The sequence below is a fragment of the Podarcis bocagei genome, assembly GCF_964188305.1.
Source record: "Podarcis bocagei genome assembly, chromosome: 5".
NCBI lineage: Eukaryota > Metazoa > Chordata > Lepidosauria > Squamata > Lacertidae > Podarcis > Podarcis bocagei.
This window is the reverse complement of record NC_138129.1, coordinates 1,082,196-1,106,589: the sequence shown is the minus strand read 5'-3', so window position 1 is coordinate 1,106,589 and position 24,394 is coordinate 1,082,196. Positions and strand designations below refer to the sequence as shown.

The 24,394-nt window shown below is 54.9% G+C and overlaps 2 protein-coding genes across 3 annotated transcripts; one reads left to right on the top strand and one right to left on the bottom strand.

Annotated features, from left to right (window-relative positions):
- Positions 1-1,686: 1,686 nt before the first annotated feature.
- UBE2C (ubiquitin conjugating enzyme E2 C) lies at positions 1,687-6,502 on the top strand. Its single transcript, XM_081195286.1, has 6 exons — positions 1,687-1,792; positions 2,178-2,205; positions 3,230-3,316; positions 4,890-5,094; positions 5,668-5,727; positions 6,270-6,502. Exons 1-6 carry the CDS (start codon positions 1,695-1,697, stop codon positions 6,326-6,328), a joined length of 537 nt encoding a protein of 178 aa, XP_081051412.1. The 5' UTR covers positions 1,687-1,694; the 3' UTR covers positions 6,329-6,502.
- Positions 6,503-7,972: 1,470 nt separating this feature from the next.
- On the bottom strand, positions 7,973-16,580 carry TNNC2 (troponin C2, fast skeletal type). Of its 2 annotated transcripts, none has more exons than XM_081195152.1 (6): positions 16,428-16,580; positions 14,988-15,039; positions 13,823-13,966; positions 13,608-13,722; positions 8,996-9,132; positions 7,973-8,260 (listed from the first exon to the last, which is right to left on the bottom strand). In XM_081195152.1, the coding sequence occupies exons 1-6, from the start codon at positions 16,428-16,430 to the stop codon at positions 8,229-8,231; spliced, it is 483 nt and encodes a 160-aa protein (XP_081051278.1). In that variant the 5' UTR covers positions 16,431-16,580; the 3' UTR covers positions 7,973-8,228. The 2 variants fall into 2 exon arrangements, with proteins under 2 accessions (XP_081051278.1, XP_081051277.1); XM_081195151.1 differs by having other exon boundaries at positions 16,419-16,550.
- Positions 16,581-24,394: the final 7,814 nt, after the last annotated feature.

The window sequence follows — 24,394 nt, the reverse complement described above, 5'->3', positions numbered from 1 at the left end:
GAAAGGTGATCGGAACTGGCTGGAGGGGAAACAGGAGAGAAGAGAAGGCAAAGGGTTAAGGGGAGCAACCAAGTTGCCTTGGGAGGAATGTGACACAGGCCTGTCCACTCTGCACCCCAGCATCTCACCGGAGCACCTTATCCCTTTCCTCTCTAAACCAAAAAGTCCCGAATGCTGCAATGTTTCCTCGTCAAGGAGTTGCTGCATCCCCTTGATCGTTCGGTTGCCCTTTCCTGATCCTTTCCAAGCTCTCTCAGATCCTTTTGGGAGGTGAAGCAACCGGAATTCTGCACAGGATTAAAAAAACCACCAGTACAGTACACCCCTGCGAGGTTGTTGTTGAGTCATGTCCGCCTCTTCATGACCCCCTGGACCAGAGCACACCAGGCACTCCTGTCTTCCACCGCCTCCCGCAGTTTGGTCAGGCTCATGTTTGTAGCTTCGAGAACACTGTCCAACCATCTTGTCCTCTGTCGTCCCCTTCTCCTTGGGCCCTCCATCTTTCCCAGCATCAGGGTCTTTTCCAGGGAGTCTTCTCTTCTCCTGAGGTGGCCAAAGTCTTGGTGCCTCAGCTTCAGGATCTGTCCTTCCAGTGAGCACTCAGGGCTGATTTTCTTCAGAACAGATAGGTCTGATCTTCTTGCAGTCCATGGGACTCTCAAGAGTCTCCTCCAGCACCAGAATTCAAAAGCATCCATTCTTCGGTGATCAGCCTTCTTGATGGTCCAGCTCTCACTTCCACACATCACTACTGGGAAAATGATAGCTTTAACTATGCAGACCTGGCATAGTTGGCAAGGTGATGTCTTTGCTTTTTAAGATGCTGTCCAGGTTTATCATCACTTTTCTCCCAAGAAGTGACTGCTGTCACCATCTGCAGTGATCCTGGAGCCCAAGAAAGTAAAATCTCTCACTGCCTCCATTTCTTCCCCTTCTATTTGCCAGGAGGTGATGGGCCAGTGGCCATGATCTTCGTTTTTTTGATGTTGAGCTTCAGACCATATTTTGCGCTCTCCTCTTTCACCCTCAATAAAAGGTTCTTTAATTCCTCCTCACTTTCTGCCATCAAGGTTGTGTCATCTGCATATCTGAGGTTGCTGATATTTCTTCCGGCGATCTTAATTCCGGCTAGGGATTCATCCAGCCCAGCCTTTCGCATGATGAATTCTGCATATAAGTTAAATACAATATACAGCCTTGCCGTGCTCCTTTCCCAATTTTGAACCAAGCAGTTGTTCCATATCCAGTTCTAACTGCCAGGTAGGCCAGTGCAAGTCTTCAATAAGGGCAGATTGCACACCATGCATTCTACACACATCACTTCCACGGCTGTGGCTTCTCGAGGTCTCTGGGATCTGTAGCTCCGTGCGAACTACAATTCCCAAGAGTCTTTGGGCGGGGCTCTTTCAATTCCTGCTCGCGGCCCCTTTAAGAGCCCCGCCCCCGGCCTCCTTTCTTTCCGAGTCGGACCCGGGCAGCCAATGGGCGGCCTCCCCCCGCCGCGCCCCATGGCCAATCCCGCCGCGCCCGCCGCCCGTTTCCCGGCCGCCCCCGCGGCGCGCGCGCTCCCATTGGCGGATCGAAGGCGAGCGCGGCGCTGATTGGCCGCTGCGGCGGAGCTTGGCAACATTCAAACTGGGGTCGCGGCTGCCGGCGAGAAGGAGGAGGAGGAGGCGCCGCCCGACCCGCCCGCCATGGCCTCGCAGAACACCGACCCCGCCGCCGCCGCCACCGCCGCCAGGAAGGCCGCCGAGCCCGGCAGCGCCGCCGCCCGGGGCTCCGTCCGGAGCAGGTAGCGGGCCGGGAGAGGCGGGCAAGGGGACTCCTGAGCGCGTGCAGAGCGCCTCGGCGGGGGAAGGGAGTAGGGCGCCGGGCTCCTAGGCGTGTGCAGAGCGCCTCGGCGGCCCTTCTTGTTTGCAGGGGCAGGGGGCTCCGGGGCGCGTGCAGAGTGCATCGGAAGCCCTTCCTGTAGGGCGGGGAAGAGGTTGGCCGCCGGGCTCCTGGGCGCGTGCAGAGTGCATCCGTGCTGCTTCTTATTGCGCGTGCAGAGTGCCTTCCTGTTTGCGGGGGCAAGGGGGCTCCGGGGCGCGTGCCGAGTGCCCCCTGCGGCCCTTCTCTTTCCGGACCCCGGCCTGCTGCTGCCGATCTAACCCTCTTTCCCCGTCTCCGCCCCACAGGCTGCAGCAGGAGCTGATGACTTTGATGGTGAGTCGCCCTTTCCCCCCGCAGCCCTTGAACTGCTGCTCTGCTTCTGCCCAGCCCAGGATGGATGCCCTTTAAGGGTCCTGGCCGAGTAAGGGGGGGTGGGGGGGCTTTGGCTCTGCCAGGGAAGGAGGAAGAACCATCTTGAATGTCTTGAGCACCCCAGAAGAGAGCCAGCGCCCCCGGGGGCTCCTGGGCTGGGGCTCCACCTTCCATCTATTTCTTAGTTTGCTTCATTAAATTTATACCCCAGCGCAGTATAGGAAAAGAAAAAAAGATACTACAAAAAATACAGCAAAAAGTTAAAACACAAATGGTTACAAGAACATCTAATCAGGCTTGTCTAAACAAGAACGATGTTGTTCTTATTTGCTGAAATTGTTAGTCACTTTATCTTGCTCAAGGGCAAACCAAACAAAATGCAAAGCCCACGTGGATGCAGTAAAACCAGGTGGGGGGGATAAATAAAAAATATCCCACTCAGGCGCCATAAAGTGTGCAGTGAAGTTCCCCGCCTCATCTCAAGAGGCAGGGAGTTCCAAAGTGTGGGTGCTGCCCTGAAAAACCGAGTTCTTACAAATGCAAAACGGGCAACGTGGGGCGCCTGGGACAGGGCCCGATTCGCAGTCCAAAGCGGTTGCGTGGGCAGATAGGAGGAAAGGCAAACTCCTAGGTAAACTGGCCCCAGGTTGCTGAGGGTTTTGTGGGCAGTAGTAATAATAATACATTTTATACCCTGCCCACCTGGCTGGCTTTCCCCAGCCACTCTGTCCAACGGGACACTAAAAGCAGAATAAAACTCCAAACATTCAAAACTTCCCTAAACAGTAGTAATGGAGGGGCAGCTTGTGAGGCTGTGCGCCGCCTGAGGGGGGCGCCCTGTTGCCCCAGGGGAGGAATGTGGGTCGGCCGGCCGGGGCAGTTTTCCTTCACCCTCCTGGGTGAGGCAACCCAGTGCTTCCAGCAAACCACAAACCATCACCCAGTGCCCCCTTCTGCAGCCACTCTTGCCTGTTTCTCCACGCAGATGTCTGGGGATAAAGGGATCTCGGCCTTCCCAGAGTCAGACAACCTGTTCAAGTGGATCGGGACCATTAATGGAGCAACTGGGACGGTGAGTTGGGTCAGGGGGGAGGAAGCCTTGGGCCTCGGAGGTCAGCCTCATCTACACCGACAGAAGCAGCAGCAGCAGCAGCAGCTCTGCAGGGTCTGGGGAGGGGGGGTCTCCCCCATGTGCAGAATCAGACCCAGGGCCTTCCATGCGCAAGGTGCAGCCACCTTGCGGGGTGAGAATTGGGGGGGGGGGTAAAGTAGGGACCCCAAATGAGCCATGCTGCTATCATCCTTTTGTCCTGGGAACAAAAATGTCCATCTGAGGGTCCCGGGTGCTTGGCAGTGTCTGGAGTGCTGTGCAGACCTGGGAACATGCAATATTCCCAGTGGAGTCCAGGGTCAGGTTGAAGGGGCTGGTTTTGACCTTTAAAGGCCTACGTAGCCTAGGACCCTCGTACCTACGGGACCGCCTCTCCTAGTCTGCCCCACGGAGGACCTTACGGTCCACAAATGACAACGCTTTGGAGGTCCCAGGTCACAAGTTGGTTAGATTGGTCTCAACTAGGGCCAGGGCCTTTTCAGCCCTGGCCCCGACTTGGTGGAACGCTCTGTCCCAAGAGACCAGGGCCCTGTGGGACTTGACATCTTTCCGCAGGGCCTGCAAGACGGAGCTGTTCCGCCTGGCCTTTGGTTTGGACTCAGTCTGACCCCTATGTTTTCCCTCCTCTTATGGTCTTGATTTTGATTTATGGGCTACTTTTAAAATGAGGCTGCATTTTAAATTGCATTTTAACCTGTCTTTTAAATTGGCCCCCCCCCCTTTTCCCCCCTATTATGTTTTTACTGTGATTTTATTGGTGTTAGCTGCCCTGAGCCCAGTTCTGGCCAGGGAGGGTGGGGTATAAATACAATTTTTGCTACTACTACTATTATTATTATTAATGCAACACCTGTGCAGGTGCAAAGTGCATTCTCTTATGGCCGTGTATTTAGCCGCATCCTGCAGTTAGAAGGCAGAGACTGAAGTTCAGGCCACTGTTGTCTCTTGCAGAAGCCTTCTGGCTCCTGCCGCTGAGGGCAGAGCAGTTTGGAGATTGCCTAGGAAATGAGGCATATAGGAAAAGTGCTGCCAGATTTCAGGTGCTTAAGGGGATCTCCAGAAGGCAAGAGGGAGTGGCTGCTGCCTGAGGTCAGAGGGGTCCCGAATCTCCTGCAGCGTTCTGTTCTCACAGTGAACAGTTAGAAGCCCACAAGCAGTGACGGGAAAGGGTGGGAGCAAGTGGAGTTGGGAATCTTGCCTTGAGGCAGGAAGCCAAGAGAGGCAGCGTGGTGCAATGGTTAGTGTGCCAGACTTGGGGCGGGGATATACCAGGGCTTGAATCCCCACTCGGCCATGAAGCTCACACTGAGGACTAGTCACCTGCCTCTCAGCCTAGCCTCCCTCACAGGGATTGCGGGGATTAAATGAGGAAGGGAAGAACTATGTACACTCCCTTGAGCTCCTTCAGAAAAGGTGAAATATAAATGCAATTATTTCTAATTAGAGGGAGTGCAGGGGCTGCGAAATCCCACCCAGTGTCTGATTTATGCCTCTCTGCTCTTCTCCCAACCTCCGCCGCCCCCTCCCCAAAAAGGTGTATGAGGACCTGAGATACAAGCTCTCCTTGGAGTTCCCCAGCGGGTACCCTTACAACGCGCCCACCATCAAATTCCTCACCCCCTGCTACCACCCCAACGTGGACCTGCAGGGGAACATCTGCCTGGACATCCTCAAGGACAAGTGGTCGGCTCTCTACGACGTCCGAACCATCCTGCTCTCCATCCAGAGTCTGCTGGGAGGTGAGTCAGAAGCGCTCTGGGCTGGGGGGCTGCTCCTGCCCTCCAACTCCAGGCCTGGGCTGGGGTCCAGCCAGGCCCCTCCAGCCCCAGTGAAACAACCGGCACTAGCTTGCCGCTCTACCTGAAGGACTCCTACCCGGTCTTGTCCTGAGAATTCAAGGTGGGCTTGCATGGTCTTTCCTGCATGAAAGCCGTGTTCCACGCCTCGTTCATTTTTCCTTCAACAGCGGCGCCGAAAACCCAAAACTGATTTAGCCCCGGTTCGTGCATTGTGGGGGGTTGGGCTGGATGACCCTTGAGGGTCCCTTCCGGCTTTTCGGTTCTATGAAAACCTGCTTCTGTTCGCCCCTCCTTTGTCCCCCACCCAGAATAATTCCTGGGGCTGTGCTCAGAAGATCTTCCTTGCTGCAACTTTGGCCATGGGATCTGGTGGGGGCTTCTGAGCTGGGAAGAGCTCCCTGGCCTGTTTCTGGAGCATAGGGGGGGCAGTTGAAGGATCTCCCCCCCCCCCCAGGTAGTCTTGGGCCTCTGCCAACCGCAGCCCCCGCCCTGACAGCAAATCTCTCTCCTCAGAGCCAAACGTCGAAAGTCCGCTGAACACGGAAGCTGCAGAGCTTTGGAAGGACCAGGCAGGTGAGTGTCTCGAAATTCAGATTATGCATCAAGGGAGGGAGGCATAGCGATGGAGGGGGGTGCCTTTCTGGATCTCCTTTTCTCCCCTCCGCACATCATTTTGAGCCCCAGAGGATGCTGCGAGGATCTGTGCCTTGGAGCATGTACAGAGGGCCAGGGGAAAGTCCTCTGGAACTTGGAGGTAGAGAATGGGCCAGAGACACTTGAGACTGGGGCGGTGGAGGGAGTGTCAGGGGCTGTTTGGAGGCCCAAGGAAACCCCCCACTTGAGTCCTCAACAGAAGTGAGCTGGGGGGGCAGCTATGAAGGAGGACTCAAAGCCACAGCGCCAGATCCTTTGCCCCCCCCCACGGAAATCGGGGTGTGTGGTTATCTCTTCCTCCAGCCCCCGACTGCTATTGCAGTCCCATTTGGCATGGCCTCGGGAGGGAAGGGGGGGTGTCTTGTGTCTTTTGGGAGGGGGCGTTGCTCAGGATGCAAAAGCCATTCAGAATCCCCGCCTCCTTCCACTGACCTTCGTTTCCGTGTCTCTCTCCCCCACAGCCTACAAGAAGTACCTTCACGAATCGTATGCAAAGCATATGAAGAACCAGGATACTTGATGCCCCCCCCGCCCCAATCCTGTCTTCCGTCTCCCCCCTGGTGTTGTGTCCGTCTTTGCACCCCTTTCTCTGTGAATGCCACACTGTATTATAGACTTGTTTTTAAATTTATTTGGCATTTTGTCCTGTGGATTAATGTATAAATAAACCTGTTTCCTTTTTGGGGTTTTTTTTTCTAAATGGGGGCTGGTTCCTTCTCTGCTTTTGCTGCTCATTTGGGCCCCCTATATTGAAACCCAGAGGTGGGGGGGGTCAGCTCAGAGCAACTCTCCCTATGGATGCCGCAAGAGGGGGCTGGCCACTGGGCCGAGGGGGGGGCACCCCTCATTTTACACGTGGGAGCCTGGATGTGGGTTGCTGGCTTGGGGAGGAAGTTTTGTAGGCAGCCAGGAGAGTGGCCTTGGCCAAGATAAAGCAACTAACAAATTTAATAAATAGTAATAATAATAATAATAAATAACAGGGGCTTGCTAAGGGTTCTTGAGACTGCCTAAGAAAAGCCCTGCTGGATCTCCTACTCTTCCGCCCCCAGTTAGATTACCGTACTTTTCCATGTATAAGACCAGGGGGGTTTTCATTTAAAATTATGCTAAAAAGTGGGGGTTGTCTTATACATGGAGCCATCTCACCCCCATTTTCTTAAATTTGACTCCCCCAAAATAGGGGGGTGTCTTATACACAGAAAAATACGGCAGTTCCTTTGAAGAGGCCATTCGCTGCCTCTTGCAGCTTTGAATTCCAGGATGGGCTGGGAGAAGACGTCATCGCAATGCGGGCTTGGGAAGAACCCCCCAGGATCATCCTCTAGCCCAGCAGTTCTCCACCTGTGGGTCCCCAGATGTTGTTGGACTACAACTCCCATCATCCCTGACCACTGGTCCTGTTAGCTAGGGATGGTGGGAGTTGTAGTCCCAAAACATCTGGAGGGCCGAGTTTGGGGATGCCTCCTCTCCTAACCCCCTGTCATGAATCCCTGGCCGGTGGCTACAACAACCGCTGCCTAAAAGCCTCCAATGAAGGTCTGTCCTGTTGATGGTCCTGAATGTCGCTCCAGTTGCTTTTCTGAAGCAAACTGGCCTTTCTCTCTCGCCTTTTTTGAGCCTTCAGCTGAGACCTCTGCCTGCCTGGGGTCTTTGGGGCCAAAGAACTGTGGATGTTTGCCTGAGATTTACGGTGGAGTGGAGTGACACAGTTTAAAATCTGCAAGCAGCCATTGAGAAGTGAACCTTGATTTGTCTTCCATACAAACGGACAGTCTCTCTTGCAGAAGTGGCCCCTCACGGTGTGCAGCTGCCCCAGGAAAAGATCTCTGTATGACTCCACCCTCCCATTTCTGGTTGCCTGATTTACAAGCCACTCATTTGGGCCAGAGGGGAGAGGGTTCTGTGGCCCCCTCCAGGTTGCTGGACTCCAGTTCCCCTCATTGCCAGGAGCCAGCCTGGCCCAGAGGTCAGGGCTCAGGAAAACGGGGTTGTAGAGTTTGAAAGGGTCCCCAAGGGCCATCTAGCCCAACCCCTGCAATGTGGGGTGGTGGGGGTGGGATTTGTGGTCCACCGACACATGGAGGCCCCCGCCATCTGCTCCCATCAACCTCCCCCCTCCCCACTCCTCTGGGTCAGGTCCCCACTGCAGACGATGCTCAGCTCCAGTCCTTTGCTCTTTATTGATGTGTTGAGTGCTATAAACAGAGCATCACAGGCTTGGGGGGTCGGTGGGCACCCCCAAAGCGGAGCTGAAATGAGTCTCTAAGCTGTGTGGGAGCAGCAGGCCGGAACAGGACTGGAGGGGTGGGGGCAGCTCAAAAGGCGAGGCGAGGCTTGGCGGCTGGAGCAGAGGCAAGAGGGGGCCGGCTTGGCGGCTGGCAGCGGCCCCCAGCTTTGCAGGAATGTATTGAGTCGCTTTACTGCACACCCTCCATCATCTTCAGGAACTCTGCGGGGGGAGACGGAAGATGGGTCAGTCCCGAGGCAGGAGGGGCCAAGGAGCGCGGACGCCACACCCCACAGTCCTGAGCAGCAGGATCTCAAGGGGGCAGCATCCTCCCCCAGATCGGGGCTGGCTGTAACTCCAACCCCCCACAGATGAAAGATTCTGGCCAGGTTGCCAAGAGCCCAGAATCAACAGCTGCCAAAGCCCAGGAAGGAAGAGGGAAGCGCATTTCCATCAAAGCTGGGAATTGATTTACCGTACTTGTTTAGATAGATGATTTATTACGGTCAGGGAGCAGCTTATAAAACACACTTGAGGGTACAATCCCAGAAGGAAAGCAAACATTTAAAGCAATGTACAACAATAAATTTATAAATGCGATAGGTGTATAGAGTTTGGGGATTTTCTTAACGAACTACCGGTAGTTTGGGTTGGGGGGGGGGTCTGCGCCTACAGATCTGTACACAGAATCTGGCGACCATTCGGGTCGTCTTATGATCTTTGCCTAACAGAAAAAGGTCCAATCTTTGCTTTTCCGGGAGGTCAGCAAGCCTCACCAGCAGGGATTTCCTTGTTTGTATCTAAGATTCATATTCTGCTTGAGCGAGGAGGCTGTCTGTGCCTTGAAGGCCCTGCCCAGTGGGGCAGGGAGCCTGTGGGGCTGGTGGAAGGGTCACAGAGCTGGCCGGACACCCCCACCCTCTCCAGCTCCAAAGAAAGGCTGGCTGACCCACTCACCGTCAAAGTCGATCCGGCCGTCGTTGTTTTTGTCGCCGTCCTTCATGAGCTCCTCGATCTCTTCGTCAGTGACAGACTCTCCGGATATCCGGAAGATCTCGATCAGCTCCTCTGCGTCCAGGAAGCCATCGCCATTCCTGTTTTGGGGAGGGAGGAGAGAAGTGTTGAAGGAGGCAGCCCTGACCTCCTGATCTAAACCCACCACTGCAGTCTGATCAGAGCCAGGTGTGGGCCTCCCAGTTTAAGAAGGCTATTGAGGGGCTGGAACGGGGGCAGGTGACCTGCTGGGTCCCTTCCAACTCTATGGGAACAGCTGTGGGGATGTGGTTTCTGTGAGCAAGCGTTCTCTTCTCCTAAGAGGGGTTATGGCTTCTCTGCTCTCCAATTCTTAAAGTTGGGAAGACCAGAGAAGTACTTTGAAAGGCAAGAAACAGTCCCTAGGTGTTTCTTGCCAGGGATGAAAGAAGAAGAAGAAGAATGGAGGATGAAATTACCGTATTTTTCGCACCATAGGGCGCACCGGACCATAGGGCGCACCCAGTTTTTAGGGGGGGAATTCAAGAAAAAAAGTCTTTTTCCCCCCCGCAGCCCCAAAGAGCAGCGTACAGGCTGCACACAACCTCTCCCTGCCGGAGGGGTTGCGTGCAGCTATGGATCAAGCCAAGGCAGCGAGCGGGATGGATCCCGCTCGCTGTTTTGGCTTCCCCTTTAGCCCCGTGCAGCCTCTCCTTGGCGGAGGGGTTGCACAGGGCTTTCCTGGCTTCACTGGGAGGTGGGGGGATTCCCTCACCTCTCCCCAAAGCCCGCAGAAGCCGTGCAAACCCTTTAAAGAGATCACGGCTTCTCCTGGCTTTCCTGGGAGGCGGGGGATTCCCCCACCTCCCGCAAAACCGGCAGAAGCCGCGCGCCTTTTAAAAGGGCTGCACGGCTTCTCCTGGCTTTCCTGGGAGGCGGGGGGATTCCCCCACCTCCCGCAAAACCGGCAGAAGCCGCGCGCCTTTTAAAAGGGCTGCACGGCTTCTCCTGGCTTTCCTGGGAGGCGGGGGGATTCCCCCACCTCCCGCAAAACCGGCAGAAGCCACGCGCCTTTTAAAAGGGCTGCACGGCTTCTCCTGGCTTTCCTGGGAGGCGGGGGGATTCCCCCGCCTCCCGCAAAACCAGGCTCCCCCCCCAGCCTTCTAACCAAGTCGGGGGACAGCGGCAAAGGCGCGCTGCGCCCCTGCCGCTGTCCCCCGAGTTTGCGGGGCTGGCGACGGGGAGGAGCAGGCTTCTCCCCCCGCCAGCCTTCTAGACAAGTCGGGGGACAGCGGCAAAGGCGCGCTGCGTCCCTGCCGCTGTCCCCCGAGTTTGCGGGGCTGGCGACGGGGAGGAGCAGGCTTCTCCCCCCGCCAGCCTTCTAGCCAAGTCGGGGGACAGCGGCAAAGGCGCGCTGCGCCCCTGCCGCTGTCTCCCGAGTTTGCGGGGCTGGCGACGGGGAGGAGCAGGCTTCTCCCCCCGCCAGCCTTCTAGCCAAGTCGGGGGACAGCGGCAAAGGCGCGCTGCGCCCCTGCCGCTGTCTCCCGAGTTTGCGGGGCTGGCGACGGGGAGGAGCAGGCTTCTCCCCCCGCCAGCCTTCTAGACAAGTCGGGGGACAGCGGCAAAGGCGCGCTGCGCCCCTGCCGCTGTCCCCCGAGTTTGCGGGGCTGGCGACGGGGAGGAGCAGGCTTCTCCCCCCGCCAGCCTTCTAGACAAGTCGGGGGACAGCGGCAAAGGCGCGCTGCGCCCCTGCCGCTATCCCCCGAGTTTGCGGGGCTGGCGACGGGGAGGAGCAGGCTTCTCCCCCCGCCAGCCTTCTAGCCAAGTCGGGGGACAGCGGCAAAGGCGCGCTGCGCCCCTGCCGCTGTCCCCCGAGTTTGCGGGGCTGGCGACGGGGAGGAGCAGGCTTCTCCCCCCGCCAGCCTTCTAGACAAGTCGGGGGACAGCGGCAAAGGCGCGCTGCGCCTCTCCCGCTGTCTCCCGAGTTTGCGGGGCTGGCGACGGGGAGGAGCAGGCTTCTCCCCCCGCCAGCCTTCTAGACAAGTCGGGGGACAGCGGCAAAGGCGCGCTGCGCCTCTCCCGCTGTCTCCCGAGTTTGCGGGGCTGGCGATGGGGAGGAGCAGGCTTCTCCCCCCGCCAGCCTTCTAGCCAAGTCGGGGGACAGCGGGAATGGCGCGCTGCGCCTCTCCCGCTGTCTCCCGAGTTTGCGGGGCTGGCGAGGGGGAGGAGCAGGCTCCCCCCCCCGCCAGCCTTCTAACCAAGTCGGGGGACAGCGGCAAAGGCACGCTGCGCCCCTGCCGCTGTCCCCCGAGTTTGTGGGGCTGGCGGTGGGGCTCTCCTGAAGCCTGGGGAGCGAGAGGGGTCGGTGCGCACCGACCCCTCTCGCTCTCCAGGCTTCAGCGAAAGCCTGCATTCGCACCATAGGACGCACACACATTTCCCCTTCATTTTTGGAGGGGAAAAAGTGCGTCCTATAGTGCGAAAAATACGGTAATGGACTATGCAGAACTAGATAAACTAACAGGAAGGATTCGAAATTGGCGGGACCAGAAATTCACAGAAGACTGGTGTAAATTTGCAGACCATTTGAAAAGTAATTGTGACGATCAGACTACGTTTGTAGGTTTGCAAGAAGTTTTGTGAGGTGAATTATTGGAACTATTGCACAAATGGATAAAGGGGAGGATGGTTAATTAAGATAATTAAAGGCAATATGAATTTAAAAAATGCATAAGAGGTGGTCAAAACGGTGGATCATCAGAGGTGCTGATGGAAGTCCAAAAAAAGATTGTATAAGTGGTGAAGTTTTGTGGTATGTATTATAATTTATATGTTAAAATTAATAAAAATTATTTTTTAAAAAAGAGAGAAACCGTCCCTAGCAGAGCACCTCCTGCAGATCTTAAAATGCAGCCAGCTTGGTGTGGGAAGAGGTGTTCCTTCAGCCTTGACGCCCTAAAACGGGCCCAGAAGACAAGAAGCAATGGGTTCAATTGTTCTCAGACATTTTCCCTGCCAGGAAGTCTCCTGCGAGAGCATCGTAAGAGCCGGCCCTGAAGTAGCAGAGCAAAGATCACTGGAGCCAAGCTGTCTCTCCAGGAGTGGCCAAGGGTGGCACAGTGGTGCAGAGGCCACCTGCCAAAGGCGATTCAAGGCGATTCACCCCCAAGCTACGCTCCTGCTCCTTTGAGGGCAGTGCCACCCTGTCTAGAACAAGATGCCCCACCAGCGCCCAGATTGGAGAGCCAGTCCCCCACTGAGTCTCTGTCTTGTCTGGATTCCATTGGTTTGTTGGCTGCACAACTGGCATGTTGGGGTGGAACCAGGCAGGTGCCCCCGGCCCCACTTCTCTGGATGGAACCAACGTGTGTGTTCTGGATGGTTGGCCTGTGGCAGACTGGTGGTGAGGGAAGGCTCCCCACTGGCGTGCCAGGATGAGACTGCATGTGGCCTTCTGATTCCACACAAGCACCCCAGAGTTGGTGACCCCCAACTCCTCCTTCCCCTCCAAGCCTGGCACCAGCTGGGCAGGACCAAGCAGTGAAGGGAGATGGTGTCTGGGCAGCCAGGATCGCTGGGTCCCCTGACGTTCCGGGGGCCCCTTCTGCGCCTTTCACACTTAGCTCAGCCAAGTCCTCTGCCTTTGCAGGGGCAGGAGGAGCCCCTATCCTTTGTGCCCGGCATTCGCCTAGTCAGGCTCCTCCTTCCTCAAAAGCTGCCAGTGTTTGCCGGGAGGTGAAAAAGGAGACCGGACAGAATTAGCCTCCAGGTAACAGGAGAAGAGGCAGCTTCTGCGACAACTGCAGCTCACTCTCTGTTTGGGCTCTGGGTGCGAAAGCCAGCTTTGGGAAGAGCTGCAGGTGGGGAAATCTCAGCTCTGTGGTGCCCCAGCTTGGATGGTTGGAGGAGGTAATATTCTCCTTTATCTAAATGCAGGCGAGGACAACAAAGGGTGGCCCACCCCTTCCTGGTTTGCAATCCTGACCCAGGGAACTCTCCTAGTCTAATCCACATCAACAGACCCAGAGTCCCACAGACAGAACTTACATACTGACTGCATCTGTAGTCCACCTTTCTCCTCCAAGGAGCTCCAGGTGGCCTACGTTGTTCTGCTCTTCATCCCACAACAACCCTGTGAGGTAGGTCAGGCTGAGAGGCAGCGATGGGCTCAAGGTCACACCCAGGGAGCTTTACAGCGGAGTGGGGGGAGGATTTGAACCCTGGTCTCCCAGGTCCTCATCCGACACTAACCACTATACCACACCACATTTGTTTTGACAATAAGGGTCATTTGATGGTGAAATGGACTCTCCTTCGCTGGAGGCTTTTGTGCAGAGGTCGGGTGTTCACCTGCCAGGGGTGCTTTAGCTGCGATTCCTGCGCTGCAGGGGGTTAGACTAGAGGACCTTTGGGGGTCCCTTCCAGTTCTGTAGTTCTGTGACTCAATGCCAGTCCAGCTGCCATAAGGAGCTTTGAATGGGAGTCTTGGCAGAGCATAAGTATCTCTGTGTGTGACCTCTGAACATTGCTCCAGCTGTTCAGGCCCTTCTCCACGCAGGAGGGGCTTCTGCCGCCCCCCACCCCATCTCGGCCTCACCTGTCAAAGATGCGGAAGCACTCGGCCAGCTCCTCCTCGCTTTTCCCCTTGGCATCCTCTTTCATCTGGCGCACCATCATGACCAAGAACTCCTCGAAGTCGATGGTTCCGCTGCCTGCAGGGAGGGTCCCCGGGAGAAGGGTGAGGGCTGCCCCCTCCGGGCCCCCCCTCTCAGCCTCCCCTCACCCCCCCCCTCAGATGCAGCCCCTCCTCACCATCCTCATCCACCTCCTCTATGATGGCGTCCAGCTCCTCTTTGGTGGGCGTCTGCCCCAGCATCCTCATGACGGTGCCCAACTCCTTGGTGCTGATGTCGCCGCCACCGTCCGCGTCAAACATGTCAAAGGCGGCTTTGAACTCTGCAGGGGGGAGAGAGAGCAGGGGGGGTTAGGGGGGTGAGACTGGCAGGAACCAGAGCATGGTTTGGGCCAACATCCAAGTCAGCTCGGAGGCTTCCCAGATCCTGCAAGCTCCGCGTGGCAGGGGGTTGGGCTAGATGACCACTAGGGGTCCCTTCTGACTACAATTCTAACTGTTTTCATTCTTTCTAAAGGGCCAAAGGAGGGAATGGGCTTGCCAACGGGCTAAAAAGGATCATAGAAAAACCATCTGCCCACAACGCAGACCCCTCTGCTTTTTAGCCGAAAGGTGGCATTCTATGGAAAATCTCATGGAGCTTGTGCAGGTGGGATCAGCTCCTTTGGTGGGGGAGGACCCCAAAACAACAACCCCCCCCCAATGCATGCATGCACACAATCCCTGCTCTGCTCAGGCAGAGAATGGAAAGGAGAAGCGCAACCCCTCCCCAAGTGATAATGCTTCAAACCTCACACAACCCACAGGCAGAGGCAGCAGGGAGTCCTTGGCCAGGGGGTGTCTAGGGTGGGGGGCAAACTGCTAAGCACAAGGTCAGAACTGCAGGGGGCAGCAGCAACTGCCTCTCCGCCCTGGACCTCCCCGATTCCAGGCGTTGCCCTTCTGTGTGTGCAGCTGGAGATTCAGGAGCAACCCAAATGGGAGGAAGGCGCTTGCTTGGTTGCAATTTAGGGGGCCATTTTGGAGGGGCTTGGCAATATTTTGGGTGCTAGAAGAGGGGGTGCCTCCCCCTCTCCCCCACCCATCATAGGATCTGTTAATCCTCTGAGCCTCCAAAGCCACTTGTGGAATGGCTGGGCAGGTCTTCCAGGTCCTCGTCCAACGCACTAACCACTATACCACACTATCTCTCAGGGTGCCAGCAAATAAAGTACTAGTTTATGATGTTTTGTGGTTACCCAGCCTTCCTCCCAAGTTGGCCCACATCCAACACAGCCACTTTGCCCCTCGGCCGAGTCAGGGTGCCCGCTGTGCCCGCGCCGCCCAGGATGCCCCTCAACTCACCCGCGATCATTTCCTCAGTGAGGAAGGACCGGGCTTCCGCCTGCTGGTCCGTCTGCAAGGCAAGGGGAGGAAGTCACCAAGGGAGCAGAGTCCGGCCCAGCCGGGGCCATGCCCAGGGATGCCCTCCCCACTCCTGGCTACCTGCAGTCCACTCTGCCATTGCCGCCGCTGCCAACTCCTCCTCAGGTGTTTGCTTCTCTCCCGATACTTTCTTTCCCCAGCCCACAAATAAGCCCCTTCTCTGGGCATCACCAGGAAGGTGACTGCCAGCCACTGGTGTGCCAACCCAACCTTGGCCATGGCTTGCTCCGCCTGGCATTCTGCAGGTGGCACAGCAGAAGGGGATTCATGGCACCCAACCCTCTGCGGCCGGAGTTGCTAGTGCCAGGCGCTCGCAGCAGGGGACAGGAGGAGCGCTGGGGTTCCTGTTGTGGCTCCTGCATTGCAGCGGGGTTGGAGTAGATGACCCCAGGGGGTCCCTTCCGATTCCGTAAGAGCATCCCTTGCTCTCGAGAGGCTGGGCGGCACATCTCCACAAAGGCAGTTGCTCCTTGAGCAGCCCCATGGAAGGCCGCTTGCAGTGCCAAGGTCCCAGTGCCCAAGTTGTGCAGCAGCCTCAGGCTCCTTTGGACTTTGCCAGGATTCCTGGGTCCTGAGAGAGGGACCTCCCGGTGGCTGGCCAGAGGAGAGGATGGTGCTCCTCAACCGCCGGATGCTATTCTTAGCAGCGCCCGCCGGCTGCCTCCTTCTAGGGTGCTCAGCAGGCCGCCAGCCAGCTGCTCCGGCACCTGTCGGCTGGCGGATTGGGTTACTCCTTCGAGGCGGGTCTTGCAGCTCAGCGGCCGGCGGGCAGGCAGGGTTCCCGGCCAGTTCTCATGACCGGCGGCTTGGCTTTCTCCACGGCCATCCGGCTCCATCCTTCGTGTCCTTGGCCAGACTTTGCGAGGGGTGCAGTGCCCCCCAGGGCATCCCACCGCCCGCCCAGATCCAAGCAGATAACGTATTTGCCCCCATCTCTCTTGCAGCAAAACCCGCCCCCCCAACACCCCGAGCCACGGTTGACCTCTCCGCCCTCCCTCTCCATGGGGGCAGTAAAAAAGAAGACCCCATCTCTGCCCCCAGCCTTTTGCCTTGCCCCCGCCCTGCCCCCCAGTCTCCCTTGCAGCCTCAGCCAAAGGGCCACTCCTGCCCTTCGGCCCCACACAGGGCAGCTCCGCCGGGAGCCGTGCTTGTGTCCTGGCCACGTCTCCCGCCACGGTCTGTGCTGGTCCTGGGCCCCGGCGCCGGCCTGTCCCATCGGACGCGCGAACAACCAGTCCATCTCACCACCTGCGCACGATCCGCGGCCCGGTCCGGCATCCCGGGAGGAGATGTGTCTCCCACCGTCCTGGGCGCCGCCGTCAAAAATGGGCACACGTGCCCATGTCTTACCATGCTTACCATGTTGGCAGGAAAGACCCCACAGCAACCCACAGAGAGAAAGAGACCCGGCGCGTCCGCTCCACTCCACTCCCCGGCGGACGACGGAAGACAGCTTGTCCGCGGCTCCTGGCAGGGCCATTTGTACTCTGCCCGCTGGGCGGGGCCCTGCCCAGGCCCTCGGCATTGGACGCTGCCGGGAGGCGGGTCTCCGGAGAGCCAATCGCCTCCCTCCCTGCCTGCTCATTGGCCGGCAGGGCATTTTAGCCAAATTTAGCCAAGCCACTCCTGGCTGCGTCCATCCTCAGCAGCAGGGGAGGCAAGAGGAGGAGGCGGGGAGGGTCTGGGTGCCCTGGGGGGAGAAACCCAACACCTCCCCGAGAGAAGGATAAGGAGCTGGAGGCAGGCTGCCCACAGACTGTACATGCCCGTCCGCTGAGCGCACCTGCCCTAGGCCAGCAGGGGGTTAAAAATAGCAGGGACAAAGCCGTGGGTGTCCTCCTCCTTCTCCAGACACAAGCATCCCATATATTGAGGATGGAGGGAGGGCTGGGAAATCTTGAAACACAGCCTGCTCTCTTGAGTATCCTCCTGGCCCATCCGAGGGGAGGAATGGCCTGTTCTGGGAGGGGGGCTTCCCTCCCAGGTCTGCCTAGGCTGAGGGCTGGGGGCACCCTTCTTCTTTTGCTAAGCTGCTGGGCACCCAAGCAGTGGAGGCCCCCCCTGCTGTTTATAAAGGGATCCAGTTTCCGCCACGGCTCTGAGGGAAGTCGTGTGTAAAATAGGACAGGGCGAAGGCTGGAGACCCTTTCCTTCCCAAACTTCCCAGCCTCAGTCCATGGAAAGTCACAAGACACATCAGAACATCAGAGGAGCCAGAGGCCCACCTAGTCCAGCATCCTGTTACGGGTGGCTATTATGGGAAACCAGCAAGCAGGGTCCAAGCCCCAGAGCCCTCTCCCCTCCTGTGGCTTCCAGCAATAGGGATCCTCTTTTAAAGCCATCCAGCTTGGTGGTCCCCACTGCCTCCTGCAGGAGGGAGTTCCACAGTTTAATTTCCGTCCTGCATGAAGAAGCCCTTCCTTTCACCTGCCCAACATTCAGCTTCATGGGAGAGAAGGAGAAAAGCTTTCCTCCGCCCCATTTCTCCAGGCTCTGCATCATGTTATAAACTTCTCTGACGTCGCCAGAGACCCATGTTGTGGAATGGTCCTCTCCTGACGGAAGGGAGCAGCTGGCTGCCCCGTCCGCTTCCCCTATTAATAGACATTCCTAAGGAAAGCTGCTGAGGAGGCCAGCAGAGCAGCTTCCTAAATAAGGCAGAGAAGTGGCGGGGGGGGTCTAGTCTCTCCCCCCCCCCCCAAATACACCTTGAACTCTCACCAGATTGCCAGATTGAAGGCACAACAAAGGAACCTGGCAGAGTTGCAGGGTTCTGGCACCAGAGGGGATTCGCTTGTTGGCTTCTTGGAAAGGTGTTTAAAAAGTTTTCAGGACTGTCAGGCCTTGTGTTCTGGAAATTCCACCTCCCGCCCGCCCGCCCCCCCCCCCCAGCTCCTGCCATGTGCCCCAGAACAGCCCCTCACATTGCAGGGGGCTCAAGTGTCAAAGCACTGGCAGCTTCCACATGTGGCTCCTCCGGAAAGTTTGCTTAAGAAAATTCACAGGAGGAAAGTTTGCCATCCTCTCCTCCGCCTCGAAGGCACCTGGGACGACCGAAAGCCTCTCTGGAAGGGCATAGAATAGTAGAGTCGGAAGGGGCTCCAAAGATCATCCAGCCTGACCCTCTGCAATGCAGGGGTCACTGCTAAAGAATGCCTGATGGATGGCCATACCACCTCTGCTTAAAAGCCTCAAGTGAAGGCTTGGTTCCTGAATCTCAGGGGGTTGGGCGAGATGACCCTCGGGACCCTTCTAGCTCTACAGTTCTATGATTCTAGGCAGGAGGGCCCACCACCACCTTCTGAGAAATCTGAGGGCTCCCTTGGACAAAAAACAAGGACGCCAGCCAGGAAGACCAGAGCAAAACAGCAGCCAGTAGGCTTGGTCTTTATGGAAGACTGTTGCGACAGGACTCCCACCTGCCACCAGGTGGAACAAGATGGAAGCCCAGAACAAAAGAGACTTCAAACTTTTATTAGCTGCTCATCCCCATGTTACACCCCCCAGACTACATCACTCATACATCATGGTTACATCATGAAAGGGGAAGTCTGGTGGCAGGAATCTGAGCATCCTGGACCCTGCCCCATGGTTCCCCTTGCCCTCCACCAAACACCCATCAAGTGAAACAATAGAGACATTTACATTTCCTTGCCGACAAAGGTCCGTATAGTTAAAGCTCTGGTTTTCCCAGTAGTGATGTATGGAAGTGAGAGCTGGACCATCAAGAAGGCTGATCGCCGAAGAATGGATGCTTTTGAATTATGGTGCTGGAGGAGACTCTTGAGAGTCCCATGGACTGCAAGAAGATCCAACCTCTCCATTCTGAAGGAAATCAGCCCTGAGTGCTCACTGGAAGGACAGATCCTGAAGCTGAGACTCCAATACTTTGGCCACCTCATGAGAAGAGAAGACTCCCTGGGAAAGACCCTGATGTTGGGAAAGATGGAGGGCACAAGGAGAAGGGGACGACAGAGGACGAGATGGTGGGACAGTGTTCTTGAAGCTACCAGCATGAGTTTGACCAAACTGCGGGAGGCAGTGGAAGACTGGAGTGCCTGGCAGTGCTCTGGTCCAGGGGGTCACAAAGAGTCAGACATGACTAAACAACAACAACATTTCTCAGCCAAGTTAATCACACCCTTTTGTCTTCATCTGGCTTTGTTATTTCTGGAATGGCTACCTGTCTGGCACTCAGGTATCAGGATGCCAGGAATTATCCCTCAGGCACAGGGGCTGCTGAGTAGCTGAGCTCACATGTCTATAGGAATTTCTGAAGTTTTCCCAGTGAGGCAGTACAGAGATACATTTATCAGTGAATTCTTACATTTGGTATTGAATAGATAGGAAGAAACTGTGATGAAGTGTTTTGTGGGGACAAATAACAAAAGTCACAAAAGTGATGGTGCTGGTTTTGGTAGTGGGCTGCATGTGCATCTGCTGGAGGAGCAAACCTCCCCCCAACCTATACATAAATTCCTGCAACATGAGGGAGTCTGTTCCACTTTCAAATAACTCTTGGGTCCTCCTGGACACAGTGGCATTGGGGGCTGGGAGGAGGCGAACTCTTCTTCCTTAGCTTAACTGATATTAGGATGCAGGCCAAGCATGTTTCTGAGTGCAGCATGCCTACAGGAGAGGAAGAGAGGTCAATCCATAGTGTGGGGCTCTTGGGACGGATTCTGCCAGGGACCCACCCATCCTGCTGCCAAGGCATCGAGGCTGAACCACACTGGCTGGCGGTCACTCTGGAGATGGCTGGGCTCCTAGAGCCACAGGGTTGAAAGGGACCCCCAAGAGTCATCTAGTCTGAACCCAAGAACTTTTGCAGGGAAAGGCAGTACTCCACGGCTGAGTTCCAGCCCCTCCCCAGATGCTGAGGCCCCTTTGGGCAATTGTCATTCAAGACAGACAGCTCAGCAGTTCCCAAACTTGGTTCCAGAAACTCATCCCCAATGCCCCCTACCCTATAAAAACATGACTCGGAATAGGGGTTTGCACAACCCACCAGGCAATAACACAAGGAAATTCAGAACGTGAACAATTAATTGTACTTTTATTCAAAATCTAGTTACATTGGACAACAATTAGAAATGGATGGAAATTTAAGAAGAGAAGATGTGGCATGAGGAGGAAGAGATGGAGATATGTTTGTAACAGGAGTGGGGAACCTGATATTAAGAAACCGTATTAAATTAAAGTAATTCGGATGGATTTGTAATAATTCAGAAAATAATATAAAAAACAAAATCCAATTTAAATGATTTAGTTTAATTAATGCAGCAAAATGGATCAGTTTGGTCCAGTGAGATCAGCTGTTCAAGGTCTGAATAACCTCCTGCGCCCCTTGACCCTTAGCTCCCCTCTAGGTCATCTCAGGGAACCAGCTGGGGGAAGGCAGGTGTAGAAACATCTGTATGGTCCAGTTGGGTAAGACAGCAAATGCTCCATCCTAATCCTTGCCTTGCAAACAGTTTGCAGGGCTGACTCCAGCTCAACCTTGGGCTGGTGCTTTCCTGGACATCAACCTGACCTCCCAGGCCCCGTCCCCATTCGCACAACCACATCCCAACCTGGGTTAGAAGTCTTTCCTCTTTGGCACCAAGATGGCAATGGAGTGAGCGGCAGCTGCAGGGGGCCTTCCTGGGCGAGGACTGGTCCCGGTTGCTGCCCTTCCACACACCAGTGAGATGTCCGCCCTGCTGATAGCAAAAATGTATAAAACCGGGTCAAACATATGTTGGAAATGTAAAGAAAAAGAAGGGACTTTTCATCACATGTGGTGGGAATGTAGAGAAGTTAAAAAAATTGGGAAATGATATACAATGAATTGAAAAAAATGTTTAAAATGACATTTGTTAAAAAACCAGAAGTATTTTTTTTAGGGATTGTAGGGCAAGACCTGCCAAGAAAAACAAAGAATTTATTTATGTATGCAACAACAGCAACAAGAGTCTTGATAGCACAAGGATGGAAGAATGGGGAAATCCCAATGAAAGAACAGTGGCAAGAAAAACTGATGAGCTCTGCAGAGTTGGCTAAATTGACATATAAATTGCGGGACAAGGACAACTGTGACTTTAAGGAAGAATGGGAACTTTTTACAAATTATCTTAAAAAAAACCCACACAAAACAAACTGGACTCCTTGGCAGGTTTTGAATAAACATTCACAAATTTATTGGTTGATTACATGATAGATAAGGTAAGGATATGTATAACTTTATAACATGCAGAGAATAATGTGTGCAGAGAAATCAGAGAGAGGAGTTCTTGGTGGAGGAGGGGAGGGAGAGAGGGATTGAAGGGGGTGGGGGGAAAGGGGGGAAATAACATATGTGATAAGATGGTTTGAATTTGTTATGTTGAAATTGTTTAATAAAAATATATTTTTAAAAAGAGATGTCTGCCCTGCAGGGGCTGGCAATGGTCTCCCTTTTGCACCCATGGAACCGAGCCTGCAGCCGTCACCACTTGGTGGCTGGTGGGTTCGAAGAAGCATCCTGGCCACAGGGATGAGTTTTCTGTGGATTCCTGGTGCCTCTGCAACATCTGCTTATGAATCCACAAGCAGAGCATCGGTGAAGGTGAAGGCACTCCCAGAAGCAGGCGCCACGCTTGCAAATCCCCAAGGAGTGGGGGGCAGATGGAACCTCCATGTCCAGCAGCACTCTACATGCCAGTTGCTGCTGCAGAGAAACAGGAGAAAGGCCTCCTTTGCGGGCTTCCTGGATGCGTCTGGTTGGTCACCATATGAAAGAAGAGGCTGGAATTGGCAAACTTACAGTATTTTTTGCCCTATAGGACGCACTTTTTCCCCTCCAAAAATGAAGGGGAAATGTGTGTGCGTCCTATGGGGTGAATGCAGGCTTTCGCTGAAGCCTGGAGAGCGAGGGGGGTTGGTGCGCACTGACCCCTCTCGCTCTCCAGGCTTCAGGAAGCTCTGTGAAACCCTCGGGAGACCGGCTCCGAGGGTTGCGCAGAGCTGCCTGCAGTCCCGGGATCAGCGCAGCTCTGCGCGGCCACCGGGAGTGGGGCGCGAAGTCCCACCCCGTTCCCGATGGCTGCGCAGAGCTGCCTGCAGTCCCGGGATCAGCGCACTTCTCCCCATAGCCAGCCCCACAAGCTCGGGGGACAGCGGGGAGGCAGAGCGCGCCTTCCCGCTGTTCCCCAACCTGGTTCTTCCAGCCCCGTACCTGGGGGGGAAATAAATTTTTTTTTCTTTATTTCCCCCCAAAAAATCTAGGTGCGTCCTATGGGCCGGAGCGTCCTATGAGGCGCAAAATACGGTAACTCTGAAAATTACAGAAGAGGTAGGCTTGAAGGAGGAGTGGAAACCTTTTGGTTTTTTTTTTAAAAAAAGAGGAGGCTGTGCTGTGCTGGGCCCTGCAGGGATACTCTCTCTCACTCAGTTTGCATGTCTCAAAGTGACTCACAACACAGGCTCAGCACTAAAACCAGTCGCCACGAACAGGAAATAAAACGCTTAAAAACACACCCATGCAAACAGAAGAAACAGAGGCCAGATATAAAAGAACACCAGTGGAAGCTGGCTAAACATGAAAGCTCGGGGGCATCCATGTCAGGGCTAACCCAGGCCTCATCCTGCAAACCCGTGCAAAGAGGTTTGTGTCCACAGTGAAACAGGATCCAAACAGTGACACCTCAGCAAAGCTGCATCAGAGACAAAAGAACCACTTCTGGCCCAAAAGGCCCGAAGTCACAGGCAGAGCAGGCATCACACTCGCTATCCAGTCTAAAACCTCGTCTTCTTACTATTAGGTTCCCAGAACCAATTCACTATTTCATTTTCCAGCGTCCTGTAGTGCATAGAGCAACTTCCTGCAGAAATTCACAGAAGTAAGAGGACTAAAAGCAAACGCAAAACAGAAAGGAGCTTTGTGCAGAAGGAAGGTGGCGCTCCCAAAATAGTCAGGGTGCTAAAAAAATGGAAGCAAGAAGAATTGCCGACGAAAGAAGGATGGCAAATGAAATTAATGGGCTATGCAGAATTAGATAAATTAACAGGAAGGATCTGAAACCTGCGGGATCAGAGGTTCTTAGGACTGGAGTAAATATTTGAACTATTTGAAAAGCAATTGTGATAAACAGATTACGCTAGTAGGACTGCAAGAAGTTCTGTAAGGAGGACTTTGTGAAATAGTGCAAGAAAGACTTTGAAAAGAATGATTAGTTAAGGACAATTAAAAGTAATAGAGAAATTAAGAAATGCAGAACCAGTGATAAAGAACGGAAAATCTTCAGAGTTTGTTGACGGAAGTCTTCTTGGTTCCATTTTTGTGCCAATAATACAGTATTCTTGCTGCTGTTGTTGCATATAAAAACAATTTAGTTAGGGCGGGGCAGAACCAATGTGATCAGTCAGTTAGTGAAGCATTTATATTGTTTTACTTGATTGGGGGGGCAGCTACCCCCCCTGCCCCCCTTGGCTATGCCCATGAAGGATGCTATGCAAATCTAATTAATAATAATAATAGCAACCCAAGTCTCTATGGGAGTATATTGTATTTAAAAATGGGGTATCAGAGTTGTTTTTTGTTTGTTTGTTTTTCAAGGGACGTGGGTGGCGCTGAGGGTTAAACCACTGAGCCTAGGACTTGCCGATCAGAAGGTTGACGGTTTGAATCCCCGCGACGGGGTGAGCTCCCGTTGCTCAGTCCCTGCTCCTGCCCACCTAGCAGTTCAAAAGCACGTCAAAGTGCAAGTAGATAAATAGGTACCGCTCCGGTGGGAAGATAAATGGCATTTCTGTGCGCTGCTCTGGTTCGCCAGACGTGGCTTAGTCCTGCTGGCCACATGACCCGGAAGCTGTACGCTGGCTCCCTCGGCCAGTAAAGCGAGATGAGCGCCGCAACCCCAGAGTTGTTTGTGACTGGACCTAATGGTCAGGGGTCCCTTTACCTTTACCTTATCAGAGTTTTTAGGGGGCTAGCCAGGTTGGGATAGCTGGGATAGCAGGCTGGTTGGGTTTTGAATGTCTTATGTAGATTTTTCAATTTCGTTGTTCTGTATGGGACAACTGACAATAAAGCTTATCGTATCATATCGCAAATGACCTGTTCTTCTTGTTTTAAAGGAATGCTCCACAGGAGGAAAGGAATCTTCCACGGGGAGTTAACCCCCAGCTCTCTTACTGTGCATTGCTCATGCCCCAATCTTCTCCCCACCGCTTCATTTCCACAGGAAGGAAGGAATCTTCCTCTTGCCTGGAATTTGGGCCACACCCCCTGACCTCCTTGGCTCCAGGTGTGTTTTGAACAAGCCAGGCTGGCCCAGCGACAAACGCCAAAGGAAATCAGGCAGTCA